Source organism: Gymnoscopelus microlampas, assembly GCF_963454915.1.
Source record: "Gymnoscopelus microlampas genome assembly, chromosome: 14".
Lineage (NCBI taxonomy): Eukaryota > Metazoa > Chordata > Actinopteri > Myctophiformes > Myctophidae > Gymnoscopelus > Gymnoscopelus microlampas.
In genome coordinates, this window is record NC_139951.1 from 30229801 (window position 1) to 30244843 (window position 15043).

The window sequence follows — 15043 nt, forward strand, 5'->3', positions numbered from 1 at the left end:
CAACTCTCACTATATATAAGACATCATGCTCAGACAGAAGGGCCCCCAATCGGGTCTTTAAAAAGCGGGGCGAAAGGAGGAAGAAGGAGAGGAGGACGGAGGGAGGAGTTAAAAAACAAAATCCTTTTTTTTTTCTCAACTCTCCTGCTGGTTGCTGGTGTGAAGGCTCTCCCCTCCCACCCTCCCTCCCGCGCCTCGCACCCCCCAGAAAAAAACACGAAAAAGAAACCAAGAAAAAAATAAACCGACGACAGTGCCTTCCTTTTCGAAAATTCGCCCTCCCAACTTCCTTGTTCGGTTGTGGTCGGTCGGTTCGGTCGGTCGGCCGGCGGTCAGTCGGTCGCTCGGTTCGGTTGGATGAGGAGGAGTATAGGGAGAAGAGAGGCGTGTTCACACTTCCTGGTCCTCGAAGACCTCCAGGAAGAGCGGGGGGAAGAGTTCGTTGGGACACTCCACCTTCATGTGGAGGAAGCGGCTGGCGTGGCAGGCGCCGATCATGCGCAGGTCTGTCACCTTCATGAGCAGCTTGGGCCAGAAGTGGGGAATGTTGTGCTTGCGGTAGTTGATGTAGTGCTCAAACGCCAGCAGGTACGTCTCCTGGCACTTCTCGATCTTGTCCACGCAGGTCAGGCCGGAGCGGTCTGCAGTGGGGGGGGGGGGGGAGAGGGGGAGAGGAAGGGACAGAGAGAGAGAGAGAGAGGAAGAGAGTGTGAGGGAGGAGCAGAGAGGAGGTGATTGGAGCGGGGAGAAATGAGGAAGGGAGGGCAGGAGGTTTGGTCGGAGGGGGACGGAGGAGGAGGGAGATGAGGAGATGGACAGCATTAAAACATTTGTACATCAACGCATAAGTGAACAAGCAAATGTGTGCTTATTATGAATTCATAAGATGACCCTGACCATCCCTCCCAGAGGGACCCCGTGCCAAATTGCATTTGTTCAAGTCGTCATGAATGACCAGCTCAGTGAATCCATCCACAAGTCCTAATTAAAGTTCCCATGGTCACTACAGACTGCATGGGCAGCTCAGCCATAACTGTCGTCCATTAATGGACAATTGGCATATCGTATGGCTACGCAGAACATCTGAGAAAGCTGAATACTGAATGCTATCACCCAGAACTCTCTGCAAAATACTGAGCCACATTTATATAGAATAATAACAGTATTGGTCGGATATAATTAAGTACGGCTATGAGCTTCAACACACTAAAATGTCAAAAGTGAGCTCCTTGACGGTACTCTTTAAAAGGACGCACACAGACCAGGCTAAATGGAGTGAAACATGCCGGACAAGGTCTGCAGATTTCAAGTGCATTCCAATCCACTTTTCAGCGTCTTTGGCACGCTGCTTAATGTGGTTTCTTTTTGCAGTCTGAGACCAGATTTAGCTCCAATAAACCTACTGTGTTTTGCCCAATTTAAAATGGCCCTGCAGCAGCATTCATGCTTAAGGAGTGACAAGGTTACGTCACTCCTTTGACCCGCTCTCATGTCCACGGAGAACATACTGCAGAGTTCACAAGGACCAGAAATGGCCTCTAGCTGCATGTGATATGTCTGTACAGCATATCCCGCCCTGTGGGGGCTGTGCAGATCAATAATGGACATGGCTGATTTCTTACCCATCCCTATTTGATCATACGAGAAGGAAACAGAATCAGAGGCAAGAGAAAAAAGGCAGACTTGGTTCTGACCCTAAAGGGGAAGGGAAATGTGAATTTGGCTGCTTAACCCATGAATTAGAAAACATTTAAACAAGACAAAGAGAAATACAACCCTCCACTAAGACCTAGGAAGGGGGGGTTCTTCCACAAAGAGGAAACAAACATGAGAGCTTGAGGCTTGAGGGATGAATTATGTATCTCTGCCTGTTTAACGCTAAAAATGTCCTTTACAGACTCCCCCTCCTTCCTGTTATACCTCTTATTATTCCAAATCCCATATATTATGGGAGACATTTGACCTCAATTAAAGTGTTCTGTGCTACGAGGCAGAGCCAAAACAGGACTATGTTTAATTCACAATGCACAAACTAATAGAGGAAGAAGGCTTTTTAACTGTACCTATAAGCTCAATACCTGGGATTTCCCTTTTTTGTTTTGTTACATGACCACTGACCTCCTGCATTCTGGCTTTAGCTCATGAGCCGTGTAGCTCATTCCCAAGTCCTCGGGCCATAATTACAGCTTGATCTGGCAACAGCTACTGTGTATAGCAGGCAGTAGATTACTAATGATGAGGAACACGGTCTGGCAAGTAACTGTGTCCTCACGAGGGCAGAAGACTGACATTTTACATTTATATTTCAGGCATTTATCTGATGGTTGCCTCCACAAGGACTTACACTGAAGTCCAGTGGTATAATGAATGTTGACTCCTGGATCGTCAACATTGTGAGCGAGCAATACTAAGGGCTGCATGGGACGAAAGCCCAAGCCCCGTGACCACAGATGTCACTTAATTGGGATGGGAAATTCCTTTGGGGAGCTTTACATTTAGCGTACAAAGGGCATACAAAGGGCACTAAGAAACTCTGTGAGTTCTAATTATGTTATCTGGACCCCTTTTGTGCATTTTGTGAGACAGAACAGTATTGAGAGACAGGAACCAGAGGGAATGGAGAGAGAGAGAGAGAGAGAGAGAGGGGATTACCTGTGACACAGATCATGAATTGGATTTGAGTCTGGATCAACAGGATATGCAAACTGACCTACTGAGCCGCCGTAACCCTTGATCATAAAGCCTTGTTTATAATTCAGCGTACAACGTGGTTGCGCTCTGAAAGTAACAGATTTCCAAGTGATTCTTTTTTTTGGCAAGTGCCACCGTCGGACAACAACAAAGCAGAAATCAGGCTTGACCTCCACGGTAACACGCCACCCTTTGACGTGGATACGGACCAGTGTTGATTTCGTCAACTAAACCTATGACGAAAAATGTTCGTCGACTACCTTTTTTCACTGACGAAAACAAAATAAAAACGAAGCTACGATGACTAAAACTAAGACTAAATATATTGATAATTTCGTCAACAAATAAAAACTAGAATAAAATGTTAGTGAGGGACGAGTGGAGAAGAGATCCAGTAGAACTAAAAGACAAGCCATTTGGTTGCGCTCGGGTGTTGCGCTCTGAATATAGCAGATCTACAAGCGCAAATCCAGCCAATACTGCGCCATCAACACCAGCCAAAATACGTTTTAGTTGACTAAATCAACTGTAGATTTAGTCGACTATAATCTTATGATATTTAGTCAACTAAAACTAACAAAAACTAAAACATTTCAGATGACTAAAATATTACTAAAACTAAATGGAAAATCAAAATGTGTTGTCAAAATCAACACTGATACGGACCTGAACTCATCAGCAGCACGGCCTGCAGCAGGGCCACTTCCGTGTCGTCCAAGTTGAACTGCGCCAGGCTCTTGCCCAGATCGAAGATGGCGTCCGACACGACGCCCAGTCCGCCGTTCTTCAGCTGCTCACGCTTCACTGCCATCTCGCCGCTCAGCGTCAGGGTCTCGCTCTCGGGGTCGTAGCGCACGGCGGCGCGCAGCGACATGATCTCCATGCAGCAGCCCTTCAGCAAGATGATCTGGTCTTCACAAGGCAGCTGGGCCCAGACAACAGAGAGAAAGTGTAAATACTAGTGCATTTTAAATACATGCTGAACTGTTTATTAATTCTTAAAAGAAAAATTATATATTATTCCAAATATGAGATACAATATCCAAAAAGTGGAAGATTTATGCAAAACTGATTTATGCAAAACTGCTAACCACCATGTTATGTATGTTATGTTTCATAACAACTATTTGTAATCTGGTACTTATTAATAATATTGAATAAATGATAAATTGCTATACCAGGATATGGACGGTAGTTTTTGTGTTTAACGCACAGTACATTTGAGCAACGTTATCTTTATTGTTCCAGATCCCCTTACTCTTCAGAAAGATTTATGAGTAATCTGACCGAGCAAGGGCCTGCAGTACATGACCCCAAAATATCTGTAACATCACGATCACCGTATATTTCTAAACAAAATGAATGGTCATAAAATACACTTGCTATTTTCTCCTCTACGAGAATGTAGAACCCACACACACACACACATATGCACACGCTGCAGTCGAGCCAGCAATTCAACACCCTGATAATTATCCAATCAAACGGGGTGGCTCATTACGAGCAGTGCAAACAAGAGGAAGGATTAGCAGCTGCTAATTAAGGCAGGGCAGCGTACAGGATACAGTATAACATGTCGCCTCCTCTGATTACTAACTCAAACATCGCCGCTTTGCTGTTGATTCTCTGCAGGAAAATCATGAAGATTGACAAACACAATGATCCCCTAGGGTGTTTTTTCTTTTTTGATTAGTGCAGAGATATACTGTATGTTTTAGTTTTTTTTTGGTGATAAAGGATATATGAGGGACTTCATGATGTAATGTACTGTGTGTATATACAGTATATATGTTACAGTACAAGTGGGAAACCAGTACAAGTGAGAAAAACGGAACGAGGGGCGCCCGTTTTTCCAGCGCATGAGGCCCCTTTAAGGCCGGGCCGCCCCGACTGACACGAACTCCCCCCCCCCCGGCTGCAAAACGCATCCTTGGGGCCGGAGCGATTAGCAGGCCTGTCGGCCTTCCGTCTTCTTTTTGTTTTCGCGCCCTGGCCTCGTCCCTTCCCGTTCGGCTGGCAACCCCTCCCCCCTGGCCCGCGGCCAAAAACGGGGTTCAATACAATATTTTGGGGTCACAGATTCAGTGCTTTTTTCAATACAGCAAAAAAGTTGAAATGCCAGAGAAATGACCTTCATTTTCCTTTGTTAAACTTAATGGGAGAGCCTCAGGAGCTAACGTATGTTATCTATTTTGGACGAGCGGCTGATATTGACCTGAAATGAAGCCCTCAACTGTCAGTGCGCGCACGCATTCACACGCACACAGACAGACATCATGCATGGCGCACGGCGGGAGTCAGTGTGTAAAGGGCAGGCAGCTCCGACAGACACAGATGCCTTCCCTCTGGTCCTAAAAACACACATCTGACTTCTCCATCTGTCTCTCTCTCACCCACACACACAAACTCACCTCCGAGAACATGGGCAGTTTTTTGGCAAAGTCTACAACACGTGTGATGGCGGGGGTGATGATCTTGGTGAACTCGCTGAAGGCCTCGAGGTCCACCTTGTCCCCAGCGTCTGATGAAGGCGTAACGGGGGACTGGCCGATGTCGTCCGGCTGTACAGCGACACAAACACATACACAGGTACAATTACAGGATAATCCTTGGTTTTAATTTAACTCAGTGTATTGATAGTACAGTATAAGTGTACTTAAGAGTGTGACTATGTACAGTGTGTGTTTGCATGCACACACAGGCTTGCTCCTCGTTGCATCATATCACTTGCGCGACTATAAAATAAATCGGTGTAAAACAAGGTTATTCTGGTTTGCGGGGGGAAACTCGTGTTACTTTGTGCACTTGAACCGCACCATCCCTTTGACCACATTATTCACAGTAACCAGAGATTTGAGTGTGTTATAAACATATCCATCAAATAGAATCACAACTGAAGGACTGAACTCAAGTCCATGAGAAATGTCAGCAGACATATAGCGTGTCTGCAAAAGAATGAGCATACAGAGTTATTTGAATCAGGGTCAAGCTCAGAAAAAAAGACCTCTTCCAGGGATCGTCTGGGTTTCTTGAGGGGGTTCCAAATGGACCCTAACATATTTTTAACGGTTTCAGAACGGTTTGAGAACCAATGTTGTAATGTAATAATAAGTGGCATCCCCCGTACACCCACAAACCAACAGGAGAAATATCACATACTGTATGACCCTGTATGATTGAAGTCAATCGCTCCGCTACGCCCCCCTGAGCCCGGAAATTATAGAAAATTGGAATAATCAGAATAATAATGTTTGATTGAGTACACTTCTTGTCACGCAAAGGCCCCAACATAAAGCTCGGGGCTTCTTTGTCTGGGGGCGGTGATGTTCCTAGCGCCAGAGAGCAGCTTGAGAGACTGCTGAACTGCTGCCACCTTCTCAAGTGGAGTAGCTCAGAAAACAAAACCACAACATGGAGCCAGCGCTGGGTCAGCTGCGTGTCAGGGCCTGTGAAAGGTTCAAGATGTAGCCGGTGGGAAATGCCTCTATCTCATATCAAAATATTACACTTCACACCGCTTTAGACCCAGTGTTTTGCGGGAATTCTAGCCACAAGCAGCCGTTATCAGGCCCAGCACAACAATCCAAGCAGATTCTGAGCGTTTCACTGTGTATGCAGCATGAACAAGTCAACACTTTAACTGTTGTGTATAAGTGTGGAACTGCACAAGCCAGGGTGTCAAAAGGGCCAGAATCAGTCAATCAGTGTCATTGATTGAAAGAATAACTACAAAGTGGAAAACTGCAGAACAGAGTCATGGCGGGCATGAGTCAGTGAACAAATCGCTTGGTTATTTTAAGGGCAAGTAAATGTCACGGACTCGGCCGTGACCCAGTATCTTGTGTTTCTGTGTGTTTCCCTCTCTTCTGTGTCTCCTGTTGGTCTGTGTGTGTGTGTGTGTGTGTGTGTGTGTGTGTGTGTGTGTGTGTGTGTGTGTGTGTGTGTGTGCGTGCGTGCGTGCGTGCGTGCGTGTGTGCGTGTGTTCCTATCCTGCTGCTCACTCACCTGGATCCTATACACCTCAGCGACTCACCCCCCTCAACCAGCACACCTGTCATCCATCATCTCATCACCACTTGAAACCTTCACCCACCCATTGTCAGACTGTTGTTTCAGCTCCAGTGGTAATAACATGCTTGTATTAAGGCTATGTTCAGACTGGCAGCCCAAATCCAATTTTTGGGCTATCCAGATTGGAATCAGATTGGATTATCGTGTCTGAACAGCAAAAGAAACAAACAGATTTTAACCACATTCTTAGGTGGTTTGAAATGCAATTAAAATCTAATTTCTAAATGTGTGTTTCAGTCTGAACACTCTATTTTCTGTGAGCAACTACAGCAACAAATGCAGAACATAGATCAACGATTTCTGAATAAACAATTCTGAGTGGGTGCCGAATGCCGATGGCCTAGTGGTTAAGGCACATGATACCACATATAGGCAGTCTAATGCAGTCTGGCAGCGAGTTGCGGGTTTGATTCCCAAGGCCGACAACCTTTGCGTGTCACTCACTGTTTAAAGAAAAACAATTAGCTCATAGTCATAATCAGGGAGTTTGTAAATACGCTTCAGAGAGCACTGAGAGCGCACACTGGCCGCTCCAAGTGAAGAGCCAGGTTAGTGTCTGAATACTGGTGAAAACAATGGCGGAGGAAGTCAATGCAAAATGTGATGGTGATGGATGGTTGCGGGCTTGTTAAGTACACTAGACTAGACAGTAATATTTAACATGCATCTACAGTGAAACTTTGTGTGCTGCTGTTTTGACCAGGACCCCCTTGAAAAACGATTTTTAATCTCAATGGGACTATTCCTGGTCAAATAAAGGTGAAAAAAAAATAGAATTTGTCTCAACAGCTGTATTAGTGATATAAAGTAAATTTGAATAAAATAAACAGCATAGTATTTTTTCAAAAGGGTGAATTACCTATACAGCTCAACTTTAAAGTCTTGTAGATTGTGTTTCCACCGTTTCAACATGAATGGCAGTGAATGACATTTAAAAATGGAGGCTGAGATCTACTATATATACTACATATACTTATATGAAGTTATTTGAATACAAGGCATACAGGGGCAATATCTGCTTAAAGCAAGACCAAAAACTAATACGGGCCCATACTGTACCTACAAATGTGAGACTACTAGCTAGTGCTAGTGCACATGATTGAAAAATATCCTGCATTGTTCTGCGAGGACTCCGACTACTGAGTGTCTCCCTCTAATGCGTGTCCAATTGCAGCTGCCATTGATTTCTATGCATTGCCAATTTTGCATGTTCTATGTGTGGAACATGTGAGCAGAGTAATGGAATATTTCCGCTGGTGAAAGTACATGCTAATGGTTACGATGCAGAGAATTTCAAACACACACACACACACACACACACACACACACACACACACACACACACACACACACACACACACACACACACACACACACACACACACACACACACACACACACACACACACACACACACACACACACACACACAGCTGTAGGAAGTGAACTGGCTGTTTCTCCTGGTTCTCGTAAAAGCCGCTCTCCCTCTAGATCCCTGTGACCACAGAGCTCGGAGTGAGAACACTGTGTAACCCTCTCACGGGCCAAGTGTGTCAGCTAACTGACGACACACACACACACACACCCACACACGGGGAGTCAAACAGACACACATATGCACACACATAAGCAAACAGACAGACAGACACAGAGACGGACAAGGGAAAGCTTTGCAATGTTTGAGCACATGGAGCAAGCATGTCTGCAGCCCCCGACTTACACTCTCTCCAGTTCACACAGCGAGGGTCTGTCGTATACGTGGTGCTGCTGAATGCTTTTACAGATCTCTTGGAACAGGCCTGTTTGCATGGGAGCAACACACATCGCTCTGGTCGTTCCATCTAAGTCAAGTTGCAGTGTCCTGAGGGTGACCTGGCCTGCAGGACAGGGACGCTATATAGGGATGCTAGGGTTAAAGTGGTTAATTTTTTTTTTTTTTGGGGCAATTTCACGTTTCGTGAAAAGGGAGGTGATCGCAAAGAGTCTTCATTCCAGCGCACAGGGTAGGGTTTTTCCCCATGCTGCTTTTCCATTGGTTTGCATTGCATTTCTGCTTCGCCCTGCTCATCTATATATAGACGCCATGGTACATATGGGCCATAGGGTTCATCCGACACTGATTAAAAATACTTTGTATCCTATACTTGTGGAAGTTACAGCGCCCACACTCATCTAGTGGCTTTTGGGCTGTCGGGCGCTTTGATAAACCTCATAATGGTTAGGGCCCATTTAGGGTTTAAGTAAGCAAATCTGACTGCGGCTCCTCCGTGGCTGAACATTCTAAAACAATTCTTTCTATTTCCAAGTCTTTACAGCGGCAACGAGGAGAGCAGAGGAGAGCCCCCTCCACCTCCGCCTGGGGGCGAGAAGGATAAATACAGAAACGTTTCATTCTCGTTGGGTGTGCTGTGCATGGAAACTGACAACACGTGAACGAGGCAGAGAGAGGAGAGGAGAGAGAAGGAGAGAGGAGCGAAACATTACGGGTCTCCCTAACGTCTGTGAGCAAGGACATATACAGTATATGCAGCGACCATCCCTCCACCGTCTGTATGTATTGACAACCTGCCATGCCGCACTCCCCTATCTCCCGAGATAGAAACCCAACGGAGGAAGCAGACCGAAGCGGAGAGAGGGGGTTTAGCAGAGTAGAAAATGACCAGTTGTTTGGATCTATCTGGCTCTCTGTAAGTCCCGCCTATCTGGCCTCAGAAGCCGCGTCTACCACTGAAGAGTGACAGATTGATTACCTACACGTCGTAAAAAAGGAAAGAAATACATATATATATATCTGTGATCAGGACTGATGGTTGCCAAGACCAACATGCTGTGGAACTGTGCTTATATTCATATCATACAGCCCTATGCCACCACACGGGAAGAACGGATGAGTATAGCTACGTATGGTCAAGGTCTGAATTGGCTTTTTTCACTGTGCATAGAACCCACGCCTAACTGGATTAGAGAGATGTTTAGCCCCGCTAACTTTCCTTTAAGCTGCGGGGTTGAGTATCATTATTATTATATATATTATACTGGCATGAATTAAACTGCACCAGCGTTTTTTCTTCTTTTTCTAGGTTAGCCTGGGCGGGCTAGTCATGGAGTGAGGCTAATCCAGAAATTGTGTGGTTAAAAATCTAATTATGGGGCTAATTCTTTGCGCTAAGAATATGCGAGGGGTGAAATCCACTCCCCGAGAGACAAAACAGATAGAGAGAGCGCAATTGAATGCCAATGAATAGACATGCACTTGTGTGCCTGTCTTTCTATACAAGTGTGCACACATGCACTCCCACCAGGTGCCCAATTTATCTCTCCTTATTTGGGACATGCTGCGTGAACATTCCCCCTCCCATCCCCTCCACACACACACACACACACAAACCTCCACCCCAATCCCATATGGCCCCCTTTCCCATCACACCTTGCCACTTCCCTCTAGTTGCCTAGCAACCCCCTCCACAACACCTGCCAGGCACCATGGGTGCCTCAAAACCTCTCAGCCCCTAGACTAAGCCTCCCCATCCCCATCTCTCCTTCTGCCTCGTTCCCAGCCGGCTCACCTGTTCCTGGGCTACAGATTGTTAATAAAGCCCCCCGCCTTGGCCGTGGCCCCGTCGCAGCTCCATCCTGCTGGGAGTGAGCAAGTGAGCAGCCGTCTAATGCAGAGTAAGCTGCTCAGCTAATCCTGGCCCAAAACACACAGTCTGCCAGTGTCTACAGTATGGGTGTATCCTGCTGTGTGCGTGTGTGTGTGTGTGTGTGTGTGTGTGTGTGTGTGTGTGTGTGTGTGTGTGTGTGTGTGTGTGTGTGTGTGTGTGTGTGTGTGTGTGTGTGTGTGTGTGTGTGTGTGTGTGTGTGTGTGCGCGTGTGTGTGCGTGTGCGTGCGTGCATGCGTGCACACACATGGATGCACGTGTGTCTGTGTATCTATGTATGCATCGACGTGTGTAGGCCTGTTGCGTACATGTTATATCAATGTGCGTATGCGTGCCTATGTGTGCACATACAGTACATGTATGTATATGTGCCTACTGTGTGTGTGTGTGTGTGTCTGTGTGTGTGTGTGTGTGTGTGTGTGTGTGTGTGTGTGTGTGTGTGTGTGTGTGTGTGTGTGTGTGTGTGTGTGTGTGTGTGCGCGTGTGAACTACCAGTGGCCTGCGGGCACCCTGACAGGGCTTTCCAGAATAGCCCTACATGCCAGGGCAGTGGGGAAGATGGCTCAGAGAGACAGAGAGACAAAGAAAGAGACAGACAGACTGACTAGATGCCAATGTTTCTGCCAGTTTGGAGGCAAGGCGCACATGACTGACGATAAGCCTGCAGCAAGATAAGTAAAGGGGGGGCATACAGTCACTGAGACACACCGCAAGGAAAAGAGAGGGATAGAGCAACAGAGATAGAACGAAGATATGGAGACAGCAGTGGTAGTGGTTGGGGGGGGGGGGTTACGGGTAAAAGAGGGAAAAAACTGGAGAGGAGGAGAGGCGTGAGGGAATTAGGGCTAGTTAAGAGCCCACAAGGATTAAGTCACATAAACCCACCAAATACTAGACGGAGGAAAGACAGACAGCAGAAAGAGAGAGGCAGAGAGAAAGAGTGCGAGAGAGAGAGAGAGAGAGGATAGAGAAAGGGCACAGGGAGGAAGAGGCAGTGAGAAAGGCAGAAAGCCGATAAGAGGCGGAGAGAAAGAAAGAGATAGAACTGAGAGAGCAGATGGACGGAGAGAGAGAAGAAAAAAAGAGAATGAAGGAAGCTACACAGAACAGACAGTTCTGTCTGGATAAAGCCTCATCAGCCCTTCAGAAGAACTGACAGCCTTAGCATGAGGGTTCTTAAAGGAATAGTTCACCCGAAAATGTTAAATCTGTTGTCTCTTTCTTTGACTACATAACACACACAGGGAGGTTGCCAGTGCAACTCCATAGCTACGTACTGTACCTAGTGCAAACCTTCACTACAGCCGCCGTCTTCCGAAAACGCTCACGTATACACACCCAGTTATTAAGCTGTATGCACATTCTTTGCCTCTTTGGAACTCTAAAGAACAGGTAACCATTAACTGTAGTTGTTGAGAATCTGCTACAGAGTTGCACAAGAATTCCCCCTGTGTGTTAGTCACACTTAACACTATCAAAATCAGAGGGATAGAGAGAGAGAGAGAGAGAGAGAGAATATAATATTTGATACAATCAGAATCTTGAACGATGTCTCTTTGTACGATGTCTCTTTGTAGTTTTGGGAGAGATATGCTCTTAAACTATGTGCAGAAGCATTCAACGTCTACCATTTGTGGTGAAACGCCCCTTTAAACAATGCACTTCATGTCACTACTTCAGGTTCCCTGGGTTTTATCAGCAGGAAGTCTGTGTTTCCCATGTGAGCCCTGGGCATTGGCAGACATGTGCTAAGTGTATGCATGGATGTGCACACACGTTCATTTGTGTCTGTACATCCATATACAGTATATTGCTCTGCTTAAGTATGCCAAGAACATACATTTTTATAATGGAACCTACTTCCTCAGTGTCAATATTCACTGCTGGCTGTTGTCTATTGACAGAATATATGTTCTGCAACGTCCCGCTGTACTAATGTGAGTACTTCATGTCCACCCACTATGTCAGACGTCTGGTGCCAGACAAAATAGAGGGAGAGAAACAGAGAGACATGGAGGGGTGGAAGAGTTCACATTTAGGAGCACGGAGAAAGTGTCTCTTTCTAGCCGGAGAGAGAAAACAGATGATACGGTACTGACATAAAAACGCATGACTATTTTCATGTGAGTAGATGCGTGCCGCGTGTGCGTGCGTGCGTGCGTGCGAGTGTGTGTGTGGGGGGGAGGGGGGGTATTGGGAGTGCAAATAAACGCAACTGTGTTTTGTGACAGCACTGTTAAAGTATCATTCATAGTCGGACGTAAGGATACGTAACGAGCGCCGGCGCTCCTTGCGTTGTCGTTTTTTACTCCCCCTCCGTCACTTATGGCTCCCGTTTTTCCGTCCGTTCAGTCGACATTCACCGTCAGGCCGACGCACGTTTACTACGTTTTGGCTGTTGTACCACTGGGCTACAATGCTAGTTTCATAGCATTGTAACCTGTTGCCAGACTTTGTGAGAGAAATAAGTAACCAGGTCTATGAAAACAAGCCCAAAATAATCGACTTGGCCACATATATACAGTGGTGGAAAAAGTACTCAAATGTTTTACTTAAGTAAAAGTATCACTACTCCAATGCAGAAGTACTCTGTTACAAGTAAAAGTTTGGAATTAAAAATGTACTTGAGTAAAAGTACAAAAGTATTGGTATCAGAATGTACTTAAAGTATCAAAAGTAAAAGTACAAAAATGTTTGAAAATAGCAGATCTACAAGCTACGAGCTTGTAGATCGGCTATTTTCAAATAGCCTATGTATAAAATAGGGCTAAAGTGGTTAATGTATGTTTCATAATATCATCATTTATATCTGAAAAGTAACTAGTAACTAAAGTTTTCAAATAATTGTAGTGGAGTAAAAGTACAATATTTGCCTCTGAGATGTAGTGGAGTAAAAATAAAAGTATTGGAAATTGGAAATACTCAAGTAAAGTACAATTACCTCAACATTTACTTAAGTACAGTACTTAAGTAAATGTACTTAGTTACTTTACACCACTGCATATGAAAATAGCAGATCTACAATATATATTAGAGAATCACTGGTTTAAATAATAATTGGCCCAAATAAGCAACTACACTTTAGAAACAAGCCCAAATAAAACCGCAACCGTTTGTTTACAAGCAACTATACAGAAAAATAAGCCCAAAGTCGCTTATAATAAGCAGACATGGCAACATTGGGTACGCGCAATCTCTCTCTCCTGAGCGACTATGCATGTGTCCGTAAAGAACGGACGGAATCCCTCACCGCCTGACGCACGTTAAAGACCCATCTAGGGACTTTGAACGGGCCTTGAGCCAAAGCACTGAATGAGCCTCAAATTTGCCAATAAAACGTTTTTGATATTTACGTATATCAACTGCACACTTACAGGTACATTTTTACACTCTCAAGAGTTAAACTGACACTTTTGTAGTGTACCTATGCACATACCCTAGGTAATACGGTATGTGCATAGCATATACAGTCTATTCTATATACACATGAATATATAGACACACACATATTGATCTATGCTTCAACCCATATGTCCCTGTGTTACAGTAGGTTGCCAGTGAGCATCTCTCCTCACCAGGAACTTGCGTTTCTGCTTCCAGTGGGAGCCCTGGGCGGCGTTGGTGTGGCGGTGGGCCTCGGTCACCATGCGGATCAACTCCCACTCGGCCCCCGTGGGCTCCGGCCGGTTCTGCAGTGTCTTCAGTGTCTCCTCTTTCTTCCGTTTCTCACGGTTCTCTTCAATGAGACGCCGCTTGGCCACGCGCTTGCTGTCGTCCAACACCACTGCAGATGGGGAGGTGGAGAGCGGAAGGAGAGGGGAGGAAAAAAAGAGGGAAGAGGGCAGAGAGACAGATATTAGAATAAAATACGTTTTCATAATGAACACAGTGGTACCCTCCCACACCAGCATGCAGTATTGCTGCAGCATTTCTTCACATTAATTCCTCTGGGAGCCGAGTTTGCAGCAGCAGTAGTGGTGCAGGCATGCGATGTAAAACATGGGCCCTCTGTGACTGCTACGCCACACCTTACAGTTTCATATTCTATTCTGCTGACTTAGACATAATTGTTACTATAATTGCTTGTCCGCTGATTACGTTGACTGAAGAGTTTGCAGAACGTTTTGTCAAGGAAACTGCAATGCAAATGTCGTTACCGTGGTGATTGTGTGATCTGATTAAGATCATTGTCCTTCATACGTCTGCTTACATTTAGATCGACTCTGTGTGTGTGTGTATGTGTGTGTGTGTGTGTGTGTGTGTGTGTGTGTGTGTGTGTGTGTGTGTGTGTGTGTGTGTGTGTGTGTGTGTGTGTGTGTGTGTGTGTGTGTGCATGCGCGTGTGCGTGTGTGTGCGTGTGAGTGCACGCCCTTGTATCTTTGCGTGCCTGCACGTATGTGTGTCGTTGTGTGCATGCTTGTGTGTAGAGCTGGTGCGTGCGTGTGTGTGTGTCACTCACAATCCATGGCCATGCCCACAGCAATGCACTTCTTGAAGCGACACAGCTGACACTGGTTGCGGGTGATCTTGTCGATGATGCAGCAGCCATCGTACTTACAGGAGTAGGCGGGGTGCAGGTTCTTCTGGATGGTACGACGGAAGAACCCCTGGACACACAG

At 45.8% G+C, this 15043-nt stretch overlaps 1 protein-coding gene across 4 annotated transcripts in view; it reads right to left on the reverse strand.

The window, feature by feature from the left end:
- Positions 1 to 208: 208 nt before the first annotated feature.
- Positions 209 to 15043, reverse strand: part of LOC311060592 (thyroid hormone receptor alpha-B) — a 169922-nt gene continuing 155087 nt past the window's right edge. For all 4 annotated transcript variants that reach the window (XM_084078821.1, XM_084078820.1, XM_084078819.1 and 1 more), the window contains 5 exons: positions 14884 to 15031; positions 14000 to 14208; positions 5103 to 5252; positions 3358 to 3616; positions 209 to 641 (listed from right to left, as the gene is read on the reverse strand). In XM_084078821.1, coding sequence (XP_083934947.1) covers positions 391 to 641; positions 3358 to 3616; positions 5103 to 5252; positions 14000 to 14208; positions 14884 to 15031 — 1017 coding nt within the window. In that variant the 3' untranslated portion in view covers positions 209 to 390. The remainder of the gene's footprint in view (positions 642 to 3357; positions 3617 to 5102; positions 5253 to 13999; positions 14209 to 14883; positions 15032 to 15043) is intronic.